This window comes from Heteronotia binoei, chromosome 6 (assembly GCF_032191835.1).
Source record: "Heteronotia binoei isolate CCM8104 ecotype False Entrance Well chromosome 6, APGP_CSIRO_Hbin_v1, whole genome shotgun sequence".
Lineage (NCBI taxonomy): Eukaryota > Metazoa > Chordata > Lepidosauria > Squamata > Gekkonidae > Heteronotia > Heteronotia binoei.
In genome coordinates, this window is record NC_083228.1 from 77,468,939 (window position 1) to 77,482,966 (window position 14,028).

A 14,028-nucleotide genomic window follows, 5' to 3' on the forward strand; every position below is an offset into this window, starting at 1 on the left:
ATTTTTGGGATCTTCCTTTATAACATCAAATAAAGATGCTTATCACATCCAAGCTGACCTTAAATTAGTTGCCCAGAGGCATCAAGCAGAAAGAAATGGTGTTCACGGGTGAGCTTAATTTTCGTTTTGTTAATTTTTGTTGTTCAATTATAACTGAATTTAGAAATTACTGAAATGGTAATTTAAAAGGAAAATACAAGTATTGATGGAATTTAAAAGACTACAGATGTTTCAATATATATTACCAGAAGAAAAATAGAGAAAGCAATATTCTTCGAGGAAGAAAAACGGTCTTTGTGTCCACAGTGAATTCAAGTACTCAAAAGAAATACAGAGTCCTTGACATAGGTTTATAAAAAGATGGCTGGCATGAATTGGATTTCAAGCATACTGAAATAGTCAATTCAAATTCAATGTCACTTGTAATAAGGAAGTTTAAAACACAGACCAAAGAGTGTGTACAATAGTATCATTGTATAATGTCCTTTAAGCATCTTTTAAATATATTTTTCTGATAGAGCATATGTGTCAGAGTAATTTTATGAGCATTTTCCAAGTGAACCCTGATTTCCCTGGCCTTGCAAAGATCCTTCGCTTTCTTTGCATTGACTCCATTCATTTTTCCAGTACAAGAAACAATTGTGTACCAGTTTTCAGTCTGGTTTACAGGATCTTCTTTGGCTGGTTTTGCACAGCTGCCCATTTCTCTGAAACATCTCTCCTTGTTTTTTGCACAGCAGTGTGAATTCCTCATGCAACTTGAAAAAAATACAATAAAGGATGACACAAAGTTCTTCTCCATGGTGCAGCATCAAAGAAAACTCCACTGAAGCTGGGGTGGGTGGGTGAGACTGCGTTACTGGTACTGGAAAGCTCACTGCCACATAAAGGCAAAGTCTGCATCTATTTGCAAAAGCAGAGTGTCAGATGGCAGAAGAAACTCAGCCCTACAAACTGATTCTATATATGATGCAATGCAAACAAGCCCCTAAAGAACGACTGCTGACCACTGGAGGAAAAGGCAGGAAGGAATGAAAGAGTTGAAAAAGGAGATGTCAAAGAAAAAGACACCCCCATCTCTTTGTGGACTTTTCCATGCTTACATTTTTGCTGGGCAATCTAGTGCAGTTTGTCACACTTTGTTTATAACAACCCCCTCCCCACAAGTGAAGACAAATGGTTTGGGCCTCCACAGATTTAACTGACAAAATGAAGACAAATTATCCAGCAAAGCTTACTCTTGTACCAGGCACAAGGCCAGTCTGATCAATGGAAAAGCAGGGGAGAGCAGGGCCATGTAAGTCTGCCACATGCTTTAATAAGACCAGGAAGAAGTAGGGAATTGCACTGCTGACCCTCTCCAGCAGCATCATCAGTCAAAACTGGGGCAGTGAGAGAGCAAAGAGGCACACAATACAACACCCATTGTTAACAATGGCTGAGACAAGAAGGGAGAGGTAAGTCCAAGACTCCAGGCTCTTGACTCAGTTAAGAAGATAAAGATAAAATGGTAAGAGCCAGTTTGGTGTAGCGGTTAAGTGCGTGGACTCTAATCTGGGAGAACCGGGTTTGATTCCCCACTCCTTCACTTGCACCTGCTGAAATGGCCTTGGGTTAGCCATAGCTCTCAAAGGAGTTGTCCTTGAAAGGGCAGCTTATGGGAGAACCTTCTCAGCACCATCCACCTCACAGGGTGTCTGTTGTGGGGGAAGGAGATAAAGGAGATTGTAAATCACTCTGAGACTCTAATTCAAAGAGAAGGGCGGGGTATAAATCTGTAGTCTTCTTCGTCATCTTCTTAAACAGGGGAGGCAAAACAAGAAGAGCATGGCCCTTTCCTAGCACAGAATTTTTCCTCTGGAGGCCATTTCACCCTTTGAGAAGCCTTTCTCTGGTTGTGGTAGGACAGAATGTACAGAATAGTAGCAAAGGAATTGTTTAGTGCTATATTCAGAAGTCCAAGTATTTCTCATTCCTTCTTCTAAATGTTTAATTATGCACAGGCCTTTTTTGTAGAAAAAGCCCAGCAGGAACTTATTTCTATGTTAGGCCACACCCCCTGATGCCACTGGAAGTGATGTCACCCATTCAGTAGGCTACTTTCCGCGTATTGATACAGAACACTACAGTGCCATTAGCTGCATTTCATGGATGTGTGTTCTCACACAGCCCAATGAGAGACCTTGTTTCACGCCCCCCCCAAAAAAAATGTGGCTGGAGAGAGAGAGACGTGGCAGAGTGAGAAATGGCACACCCAGTTTCTCCCAGGAGGGGGCACTCATGGGCAGCTCTGTGTCTCTCACTGTCTTTGCAAGCGTCGCAAAGCCATTGGAGGCTGGAGGCAACAGGGAGGACAGACAGTGCAGTCTGGGAGGGTGTAGTTGCCTAGTGTCTTCCCTCTGCCAGAGACCGTTTTTTTGAGCTGTGGTCCTGGCCAAGCCGGTCAGAACTGCGTTCCTGTGCGTTCCTGCTCAAAAAAAGCCCTATTCTGCATTTAAAGACGTGATTAAAGAACTGTGACTGTCATTCTGCCACATAATTAATATTAACAGATAACTACATCCCAAAGTGATGTAAAGGACAAATCACACTCTCAACAAATCTACAAGCAAATAATTTGAACTAACAAGTTGAAAATATATGTGCATTGATGCAGCCAGTATAGGAAAAAAGAGCCATTAATTTTTCCATCTTCACTAATAACCAAAATCATGCTGAGGGGCAAGAAAGGCTCATGCCCAAACATGATATCACAACAAACCCAAAACAAGATGAAGTACAAGGTTTTTGAAATCACAGCATTAATGTAAGACCTTCCCACCTGGGTCAGCTTTTCTCAAGTTCCACAATATTGATCAATTTCTCTCTTCCTACAACTGGGTCCCAAGGCAGAATTTATTCTTGCTCCTACAGAGAAAAGTACACATTTTTGCTGTCTCCATTGTACACTGGTTAAGTAGCTCATTTCCTACTAGTTAGATATCGCTTCATCTTAGCACAAATATTCAACATGAATTGGAGGCTATTTGCAAAAGGCTTTACACATTATATCTCATTAACCATGCAAGAGCCCTGCAGGATAAATTGTTATTCCCATTTAACAAGTACGACACAGAGCCAGCATGATGCAATGGCTCGAGCATCAAACTATGGAGACCTGGGTTCAAATACCTACTCAGGCATGAAGTTCACTGTGCAATGTTGGGCTTTCACATTATTTTAGCCTAATCTACCTCCTAGGGTTGCTGTGAGGCTAAAATTAGGAGGGAAGAAACCCAAACTCCTTGAAGGAAGGGAAGGTAGAGTAAGAATGCAATAGTTAGATTGCCAGACACCCATATATCCATGGCTTAACTGGATCCCATCCACTGACTCACCTTGGCTTTGCTGGTTCTCTCTAACACTGAGTCCTTTTGGTGGGGACTAGTCAAGTAGGCTATAAGTACTTATAACATGCATGACTACAGTGCAGCAATCCAGTATAAAACACTGTTATAAAAACGGCAAGCTGATAGTCCCACCCCAGCCATGCATTAATCTCTTTGGCATTGTGTGAGCACACAATCTACATAATACCAGAAGTTAGGATCAACCAAACTGCACATAACAGTGTGTGATCTTTTTAAGTTTACCAAAACTTTTCCTGAGGCTGAATGTTTAAAAAAAAATAAAGAGAAAGAAAGATCCCACAGGACACGATGGTAAGTCCTGGCCAAGCCTGCACTGTGAGTTAGGTGCAGAGCAGCTTTAAATGCTGCTAGTTTCAAGTTACACCCAGCTCTTTTGGTCAAGGGGTAACACATCATTTTTTGTCCAGAAGCATTAATAACGTCCAACAAATGTCTCCAATTTTTTTCTAAGCCAGTTGGATCCTTTTGTCTTCATGAATTACTGGTTTATGAGGATAATAATGGTCCCAGTTTCCACACAAACCACCAGAACCAGGTGCCACAGAGCTCATCCAGAATTGTGTCCAGAGCCCAGCAACACCCAGAATGCTTATGAGCAGCTTGATCTTGCAGTCCCCAAGAGAACAGGAAGTCACTGTACCTAGCTGATTAATCACCAGCTTCTCTGTGCAGCAATCTGCTTTAAGCCAAAGTAAAAGCACTTTACTTAATGAAATCACTGCTGATAAAAAAAAAAAACAGTGAGAAGGCAGGGAGAAAGTGAAGAACCCAGCCTATTGGAATAGCCAGAGCAGCCTGCCTTACTGTCCTCCTGTCCAAACCTTCTCCAATGAGTAATCTTCATTTTATTAAACTCATTTTGAACTCTTAAGAAATTAACTCAGCATGGCTATTAGTACTATTTAGAGACATACATGCAGGAAAATGCCACCCAAGAGCTCAACTGAGGCAACTACAGCCCTCCACATGCCAAGAATGGCACATGCAGCCCAAACCACCCCTTCCCACCATTTGTCTGTGTGCTATCTGGTTAATAAGTATTTTAAATATATTTTCCCATTTTTAATGAATTCTGAGACAACTCCATTTGAACACTTCTGCTCTCATGTGGGGGGGGGGGCGGAATTAATGGCCACCGATTCCCAAGACTCACTATCTACATAATGGGCAAAAGTACATAAGCAGCAATTACCCAACTCACCTACATGGCAAATAGCAGGAATTCTAGACTCTGCATGGCTGCTGAATTCCACCTACAGGAAGGGATCAATTCTACCTACAGGAAGGGATCAACAATCGTTACAGAGCTCTAGCAGCATCCTTTCTGTGGAATGGTTTCACATACTTCTGGCTGAGCACTAGAGGCATCCTTGGGGACTCCCTGTACATCATCTTGACATCTCCCTGCCCATTTCGCCATCCCAGCCATTGGATTAACCTAGTCTCTCTTCTGATCTTAGTATCCTGGCCAGCTCAGTTGCCCAGCATGTGAAATGCAAAGGTGAAGTCAGTGTCTGGCCCACATTCACCAGGGGACCAAGACGTAAATTTGGCCCTGATAGAAGGGAACTCAATCAGCTTGAAAGCAGGCCTGTCAAGGGACAGGCCTGTAACGGACAAAAGCCAATAGCAGGGGAGAGAATGAATTTAATGGCCAAGACTGGGGGGGAGGGTACAGGTAAGTATGTAATCACTCTCAGAATAAATACTTCTTAAAGAGAGAGACACCCCATCCACACAGGCTGGTTACACTAGAAAACAACTACTTCATCTATCAAGCAAAATTCCAGTGAACGCTGGAAACTATTTATATTTTGTTTAGCTATTTCAATTAATGTTTCCTGTTTTTCATCCCTCTTCTTAATAAACTTATTATTGGTTCACTAAAATAGCATGCAAAGGACTGTGTGGTTTTACAGTAGGATGCTAAATGCAACTTCAAAGAGATGACCCTTTTCAAAGTCTTCTTAGGTAACCTGAAAGGGTCTAGAATCTCAGGGCAGGCACAGTTGTGATGAAATCTACCTATACTTACTTTTTACCTGGTTTGCAGGAACTGACAAAATTAACAAGGGCACTACAGAGTGTAGAATTTTTACCCACAATCTGAGATCTTGAAAAAACAGAAAAATAAGCTTTATTAACAAACATTTATAATTTCTGACACATTTATAACTTCTAACAGGAAGTTAGTGTCAGAACATTAGCAGGAATGCTATATAAGTTAATTGAAAAGGAACAAAACCAAGACCTAACTAAGTTGTACAAGTCACTGCATTTATTATGACATTTCCCTTTCAAAGAATGGACAAACTAAACTAGGGCTTTAAAACAGAGGCTGATTGATGCAGCCTTCATTCCATTTCTCCCCATTCCCCAGTCCTTACTTGTGTACCTGTCACAGAGGGTGTTAAACATTTACTTGTTTGCTTCCCAGCTGGGAGGGTTTTTCTCTGACCTATCCTGAACAGGGGTTTGAAGTCCTGTGTGTGCTGCCCTGCACTATTATTTAGTCTGTTATCCAGCACAGGACTTTGATTTTTGTGGCCCTAACTCAAGATATCCAAACAGGGATATATCTGGCTTCTTCCTGGCAAGTGGATAAATGGTCATCTGCATCCTGTTCATTTGTCTCCATAAAGGGAAACTGTCTCCTCTCAGCCTGAAATTCAAGGAGTTTATTACTTCATCCTCAGGGATGAGAGTGATTTATCTGGGGGCCAGTGTATCTTGTATGTTAAACAAGGTAGCCTGTATTTCCTTATCACAACAACTGCTACCTCCAAACTGATGTTCCATCCATTTCTTTTCAAGCATCTCTATTCCAAGTTGATGCTTGGATGTAGTACTTTGGCTTTTCTGCCTCTGCACAAGAGAATTCTCACTTGTACCAAGTCACTGTGCATCACGTCCAAGTGCCCATTTGGCTATTGAAACATCTTGCTTTTGTTATTTGCCCAGTCTTGAAGCTGGAGTCTGCACACTTATAGACAGCAATGGAACTTTTATAGCAACCAGTATGGAAAATCTCACCTCCTCACACAGATGATGGGGACAGGAAAACAGCTACTCCTTAATTCTTCCTGAATTGCTGCTTGAAACACATTTGCAAAGCCAAACATGATTTGCAAAGCCAAAGATTCAAACACCAGCACAATTCTTTGTCTAAATCTCTGTGTCAGTGGAATGGCACTCATCATGTTCCTTCCCCTATTACTAGGTCTGGTAGCTAGAGAACTCCAGGCCTTCATTATGGCCCTTCATAATTTACATAAAACAATAACAGAGATGGCATTAAATCTTGACACAATCTGGAAAAGTAACTCAGGACCCCTTCCCATCCCTACAAGACTGCTGGCACCAGCTTCTTTGGACCAGCTCTGCAAACTTCATTCCACTATCTCAGCCTTGCTATCCTGCTCACCTTCTTCTCATGTCCATTAGACCAGCATCTACTTAGAACCTCAGAGCAGAAACAGACCCCCCCCCCCAACACACAACCCATTTGTCTTGCAGCACAACAGCAGCCTACAGGTTCTCCATTCTATACTCTTCATTTGGACAGAGAGACTGGTGAAACTGAATAGCATGCAATTAATCTACTCAACATAAAGGGGATTCCAAGCCAGGAGAGCAAAATGGGGGAAGGGGAGGCAACAATCCCAGAAATGGACAGAGAAGGGGTGACCATGCATACATAAGAATTCAATAGTGCAAAGTTTAATTCACAAGATGTAGCATCCCTCTAGGGCAAAATTTGTAGCACTGGAAATCTTATGTCAAGTGACAGAATGGAAGAACTGGTCCACTTGAAGTCTGGTTTGGTCCCATTCAGCACCCGCTCCTTCCCCAAGGAAATCCGCCAGAAGAACAAGTTGGAAATGCTATGTGCAGGTAACTACCATTATGCCTAAGGACATCAGAATGAAAGGTTGGTTGACTCAAGGCCAAAACAGACAAGTTATTGATGTTACCAGAGGCAAATATCTGGGAGAAAGAATGCTGAGATGTGGGGGAAGGCAAGGCTGGGTAAGGGGGCATCCCCTTGAAACACATACACCCCACCTCAAATACACACATGTTATTATCTAGTCTGCAACACTTACCACTTGCATACAGTCCCACACACACATACACTGTGTGCATACATACACAACTGCCACATCACAAGCCAGATTGAGAAACTATTTTCCAGAGAAAGAGCAGGTGTGCTATTTAAGAAGATGAGGAACATTCCTGGCTTCCCGACTGCTACAAGAGCCTGCTGTGGGCTTGAGCTCCCCAGTAGCGATGTTGTTCATGAAATGCCAAAACCTGTTACTGCACCACAATCTCAGTTGCCTGCTCCTCAGCAGACAAATGGATGAGGGTGATCACACCTCTGTTTTTCCTGTTGCACACTTGGCCTTTCCTTTGGCACTGAAAGGGGTTTTTAATCACAGCCCCTCTGTGGGATGTGGGGGTGGGGAGGCCAGATGCTAGCTGTGCAGCCATATACACAAATATGCTTGGCATGCCTAGTGGGTGGCCTGGAAGAGACAATATGAGCTACCGCAGCTTTTTTACCTGTCAGCGTAACAGAGCAAAGTAAATTTATGCCTTGACAGGGTCCCAAAGCACAATGTAGGCTGTTTCTATAGTGATCATTCACCCACTGCCAAAATGCAGCTGTCTCTGGGGTTGAGTGCACCAGCTGTTCAGCATCAACAGCATGACAAAGGATTTGCCAGGATAAGACTGCTTGCTGGACACTCCAGGGAAATCAAGTTGCAGTGAAGGCAAAGTGGTTACTAGAATGGGTGTTTGTGCAACCGGGACTTGAGGACTAACTTTATCGCAGACAGAAGTAGAGGAACTTTAAAAAGGGGGGGGGGGGCTTGAGTGTTCATGACTCACTTCCCTGCCTATTTCACATCTCACATTTCTGCCTAAATCAAACTTAAACGTTGAGAACAAAGATCAGTATGGACTGAACAGAAAAGCCACAGCCAGTCACATATTATTTATCTGCTGGAAGTTCCAGTCCCTCCCAGAGGAGCTATAAACTAGATGCAGACAATTGTTTTCATGAGAATTGAAGGTGATGTGATAGGACCATCATCATCTATAGCACACACACCAATTTCTTCTGCCCCGTTATCATTTCTGAGCAAAGAGGTTTTGCAGATGTTTGTAGCACTTCAAAAGCCTGAAAAATCCATTTCACAAAAGATGACAGCAAGATTCAAGCAAGTGTGTGCATCAGGAGACAATAGTCCTGTTGCATCACCTTTGATTCTCTTTTTAAATTATTGTCTTCTAGGACAGATCTGGAGAATAGCAATGCACTTGCACAGCTAATACTTCATTCCCAGACCCTGATTTATATTACATTTGTACCATATCACTTATACCCTGAAACCCTGTAGTAACTTATATCATGTACAGAGACTGTAGGATGAGGGAAATGGCCAGATCTGCATTGCAAGCAGCTACACATGAATTGAGGTCACTTCAAAGTAATCCATTTTAAGCAGCTGCTTGTTCATGAGAATCATACATTTCCTGGCATGAGGGCTAATATCCATTGTCCATAAAGCAAGCACAGAGATACATGAATACACCTAAAATGAATCTATTTCAAGAACAGCTAGATGGGGCTAACAGAGTGGTTCAGTTCGCAACATTTTGTGGCTTCCTCAATGGCATTGAGTCCTGGATAACTTTGGAAATGAGATAAGATCAAATCACAGCCTGACCAGGTTCTAAAACCAATAACGCTTTTAATCAAAGCAGGATTGCATCTGAATTCGCCATGCTGTAATTAAAGGTGACTGCATTTTCATTGGCATTTTGCTAGTATTGTAAGCACAGTGATGAATGTCTGTATAATGTTTTGCCAGAACTCCATCAATACTTCTCAGGCACTTCCAGTTGGTCTGTTCCAGCTGACTTTCACTATGTGTTCAGGACAGTTAAGGCTGAATGACACACTTTAAAAATAAAGCATTTCTGAGAACTCCACTTCCCAGTCCTCTCCCACAATTACTCACTGTGGGCTAATTCCACACAGCCAGTCATGTTCAACTACATATGTTAATTGGCCTTGTGTGGATGGGACAATACACATCCAGTATTATGTCTCCCTGTGTGCCTGAAAACCCTTTGAAAAGTGGGACAAACCAAGTGTGGTGAATTACAGTCTGAGCTCATGCAAAAGGCCTGACGTGGTTCTAGTGAGGCAACATGGACCTGCCTTTTGCCATCATCATTGTGCCCCATTCCTTCTGTGGAGAAAATGGAGCCAGCACAGCCTAAGCAGGAGAGATTACTTTACAGGGAGGGTTCCATCACAGTGCAAAAGTGCAGTACACATGGGGGTAAGTCACACTATAGCAAGTGATTTGTTGCTTTTCTTTATCCCCCATTTAGTCTTCTGACTAACTGACTCTTTGCCTACCAAGAACACACACAGCAGAGATGGGGATGAATGACTCAAGGAAGATGGTGCTAACAGTCGGGAGAGGGAGAGATTTGACCTAAAATTGGCATGAAGACATAAAATAAACACCTGGAAAGGATAGGCCAGTAGGTGAGGAGAGTGTGAAAAGAGGAACAAGGTCAGATCACAACCTGCCTGGAGCAAAAACAATAGCTGACCTAAAGATTCTTAAGCACTTTAATAACATGCTTTCTTGTGGAAGCATAAAGTGTGAAGTTCAGCTCCAATAAAAAATATGGTTGATTCGTCAGTGGAAATGGACAGAGAATGAATTCTGATGTTCAGAACAACCATAAGACATGACCCTTTACAAGCAATAATGAAATGGGATCTGCTCTGGCAAGGAAAGGGTTCTTGTTATCCATTGTGCCTTAACTTTCCTTCATGTAAAGAGGATACAAGGGGATCTTCCTGCCAAAAAAGCTGCTGTGAAATCAAGGGGGAAGACTGTCTCTGGACAGCAAAAGACCCCCAAGCACAATGCCTACAGCTCCCCATCAAGTCCTGCAATCAAAGGTCACAACCTAAGAGGGACTCACTCTATTTCCCCACTTGATTTTGATTTGAAATCCATATGGATGCATTAAAGTCATCGGAGAGATGGAAAGTTGTGTGGGCTTTGTATTCCTACTCAGCTCAAAATATCTCCTTTCATCACATCTCTGCGGGTGAAGAGCCCATTTTGCAGGCACTGAATTGTTAGAGTGACATTTAGGGGCAGCAGGCACTGGGAGAATTGATCTGCCAGAGTGGCTTGACATGAGTCAGCACCATGGACAGCACCCGACTTCTGGAAAGGTTTTGCCAATCCCGTGAACAGGAATCCTCGCCTGCCAGGATTGCAGGATGAAGGCCCACACTCCTGGGAGCCACGACCCCGCACCATTCTTTCTAAACGCAACCAAGAAGCAGCTCGGAGTGGCTCCCTGACCCTGACAGTGAAACCCCTCTAATGGCACCTGCCGGGAGTCCACTGGGAGGATATCACTGTTCACTCGATCCACAGCTTTGCCTTCCCCACAGGAACCGGGATCCAGTCCCAGTCCTTTTAAAGCGGGTATCGCACCTAATCCGGCCAGCAAACAGCTTCTGCGCCTGGAACATTGTACAGATACGCGAAAGCCTGTTACCCAGCACACACACGCGCGCACAGACCCCCACACAACCAGCCAACACGTTTACGTGTGCCTGAGGAAAGCGACAAGCCCCACATGTCAAAGTGGATGAAATGCCACCCTTCCACCCCCATCCCCCCTTCTCCAGGCAGAAGTTTGAGCGGGGACCGTACAGCGAACCTCTGGACTCCCCAGATGATGGAGAGGGGACCCTGTTGTTGGGGCGTGTGTGTGTGTGTCTGGGAAGAGGGGAGACTGTGAGAAAGGGTTGAGGGGACAGGCAGCCCTCCCTCCCCCGACACAGACCGTTTGCTGCCAGAGGGATGCTACACCTTCCCCTCCCCCTCCCCCAGCCAAGCCAAGCCAAGCCAGCCAAGCCAAGCCGGCGCCCCCGGGCAGAGGGCTCTGCCAGCCCAGGAGGGACTCACCACCCGTCAGCTGGTCGTAGGAGCCGTCGAGGTCCCGGGAGTCGGAGAGGCTCTCTTTCCGGCCCTTGCCACGCATTTTGTGCAGCCCCCAGTGAGTCGTGGCGCGCCTAGACACCGTCCGGCGCTGGGGCTACACGGGGCGGGACGGGGCGGGAGCCGCCTGGCGCGCCTCTCCTGGCCGGCTCCCGCGGGCCCTCCGGCTAGCTCCCTGGGCAGACCCTGCGGGCGGGGGCGCAGGGCAGGGCAGGGCAGGGCAGGGGCAGCCGGCGTCCAGCTCCCCGGCAACAGGAGAAGCGAGAGCCGGCGCCTTCCCCTCCAGCTTCTCTGCCTCCCCCGCCAGCTTCTGCGCACAGCCGCCGCCGCTCGCCTCTGCCGTTCGTTCACACGGGCGCCTTGCCACCCGCTCCCATCCGCGGAGGGAGGGGGGAAGGAGGCAGCGCTCTTCCCGGGGAGTGACTCCCCCTCTTGCTGGTTCCGCGCCCCCTCCCCCCTCTCCGGGCACGACCCCGGGGGCCCCCAAAGGGAGACCAGCTCTCCGACACGCGTCTCCACCGGCCGGGAGACACGTGCGTCTGTACACAAGGACGCAGGCAGACGTCTTGGAAGGACATGCGGTGGGCGGTTCGCGATGCCCAGGCACACACAGACACGCGCACCACCCGGGAGGAGGACCCATTCACGAGGCTCCCTCCGGGACCGCGGGCAAAGAGCGCCCACTCCCGTACAGCCCCAGCACCAGGCAAAGGGTGCCAGGGAGGCTCAGGTGCGTCCGCAACGTGACTCACCCCCCCCCACACACACACCTCCTCGCAGACTGGCAGAGGATGAAGCGGGCTTTCCCTTCCCACCTCCTCTGCACTCTACGCAGACCAGCCCCAATGCCCTCCCCCCGCCCCGGACCACTTCAGGAGTAGCCAACTTTAAGGGGGCAGGTGAAAGGGATAGGCGCAGGGGGCTGGAATTCTGTGCTCCCAGGTGCTTAAGAACACACCTGTCAGGGCTTCCTAGGTCTTTAACTGCTGTGGAAAAGACTAAAATTCTCTTCCCATTAAAATTAAGCAGGGATGAGGGGGGCGGGGTGCTTCACTTGTTGAATTTCTACCTGCTGCAACTGTTAAGGGCAGGACAGTCCTGAGCTCAGGACACTTTGAGCTGGAGAAGCCCTGGAAGGCACCTGGCAGATGTCTCAAGAGATGTGGCACCCCCAAAGAAACATCTGCAGGGGATATACATCAGAAGCTGGTTGTTTTTCTCTGTGAAGGATGCCTGCTGCAGCCCACATGAGCTGGATTTCTGCCCACCTTGGTCCCATGCCCATCCATTCAACTGATGAAAAGTGGCTGAGGACCATTAGAGACTACAAGATCTAGACAGCTGGGAGGGGGCTATTGGAAAAGTAGCCACAGAAGAAAAAGGGACTCTCAGGGTCAATAAATGCTTCCCCAGTTCTCTGTAGTTGAGAAAAAGTGCAAATATGACACCACTTTTTTGATGTGGGCAATACAGAATCCATTTCAAGATTTAAGCTTTCAATCACCCCCTTCTGTCATTTACTTTCTTCTAGCCCCCTTTTTTTAAAAAAAATGATCATGATAACAAAGCCTTAACCTCTCTCCCTCAGTGTCAAAAATGCTGCTAAAGCATCTTCTCCACTTACTCCTGCCAACTGCATTAATCTTAATTAACAAATTACACTCATGTTCTGGTCTTTGCTTAAACTCCTGCCAAACTGAGACCTCAAAACAATACACAGTTGTATTCTGAGCAACATTGCTTCAATCTTGCCCCAGAAGTGGGGAGCGGGTAAACCCACCCACTTCAACTGTGACTGGCCATTTTCCTCCCTCCTGTGTTGCTACTGCTTCTCTTCCTGCCCCCCCCCCCATTTCCTTCCTTCATGATAAAGCTTGTACTCAGCGCTGCCAGAACTGGCTCAGGTTTGCACAGGCAATGCCAATCAATACATTCACTCTTTGTTCCTTGCTTGTTTTCTGTGTGATGGAAATAGGAGTTTGTACATCTCCAGACAGGATGGGAGGGAGGATAAAATTCAAATCAGAATTTTAGCAATTTGCACTTATTGTTGGGGGAGGGGGTTATCCCAGGAACACCCATATCAAGAGCCTAACATTCCCTATAATTATGAATCAATGTTTGTGAGAATGAGATTGGAATACGTGTCACCTGTTTAAGTTCCCTTTTCTTCCTCCTGCAGGCCTTCCTCTATGTGTCCAGATCCCTGGGACCTGGGTTGATGAAGGGGAACTGTAGCCCTACCAGAGGTCCGGAATTACAAGCTGTCTTCTGCATTCATTCTTCAGACAGACTTCTGGTGGAATTTGCTGCTGATGTCCACAGGTAGGGTTAGGGTTGGAACAGCAAGGTGAGAAGGGCCCTGCTGGCAGGACTGGCCTTCCTACTAAGCAAAGTATGAATAACCTGTCCCAAGTTGCCATGGTTTGAGGCTACCATTAAAGAATGTCAGACTTTGAGTGCCTATTTGTTACTATATTTTGCCACCATTTTGATTGGTTGTCTCTGGCACTGAAACTATTGGCCTCTGAGCATTCCAGGAGGCTGCAGAGAGAAGGGTA

At 45.8% G+C, this 14,028-nt stretch overlaps 1 protein-coding gene across 4 annotated transcripts in view; it reads right to left on the reverse strand.

Moving 5' to 3' along the window:
• KCNIP2 (potassium voltage-gated channel interacting protein 2) overlaps positions 1-11,557 on the reverse strand; it is a 184,709-nt gene extending 173,152 nt beyond the window's left edge. For 2 of the 4 annotated variants that reach the window (XM_060241815.1, XM_060241821.1), the window contains exon 1: positions 11,438-11,541. In XM_060241815.1, coding sequence (XP_060097798.1) covers positions 11,438-11,510 — 73 coding nt within the window. In that variant the 5' untranslated portion in view covers positions 11,511-11,541. Of the gene's footprint in view, positions 1-11,437 lie in introns of all 4 variants that reach the window. The other 2 variants (XM_060241814.1, XM_060241819.1) reach the window with 2 other exon arrangements.
• Positions 11,558-14,028: the final 2,471 nt, after the last annotated feature.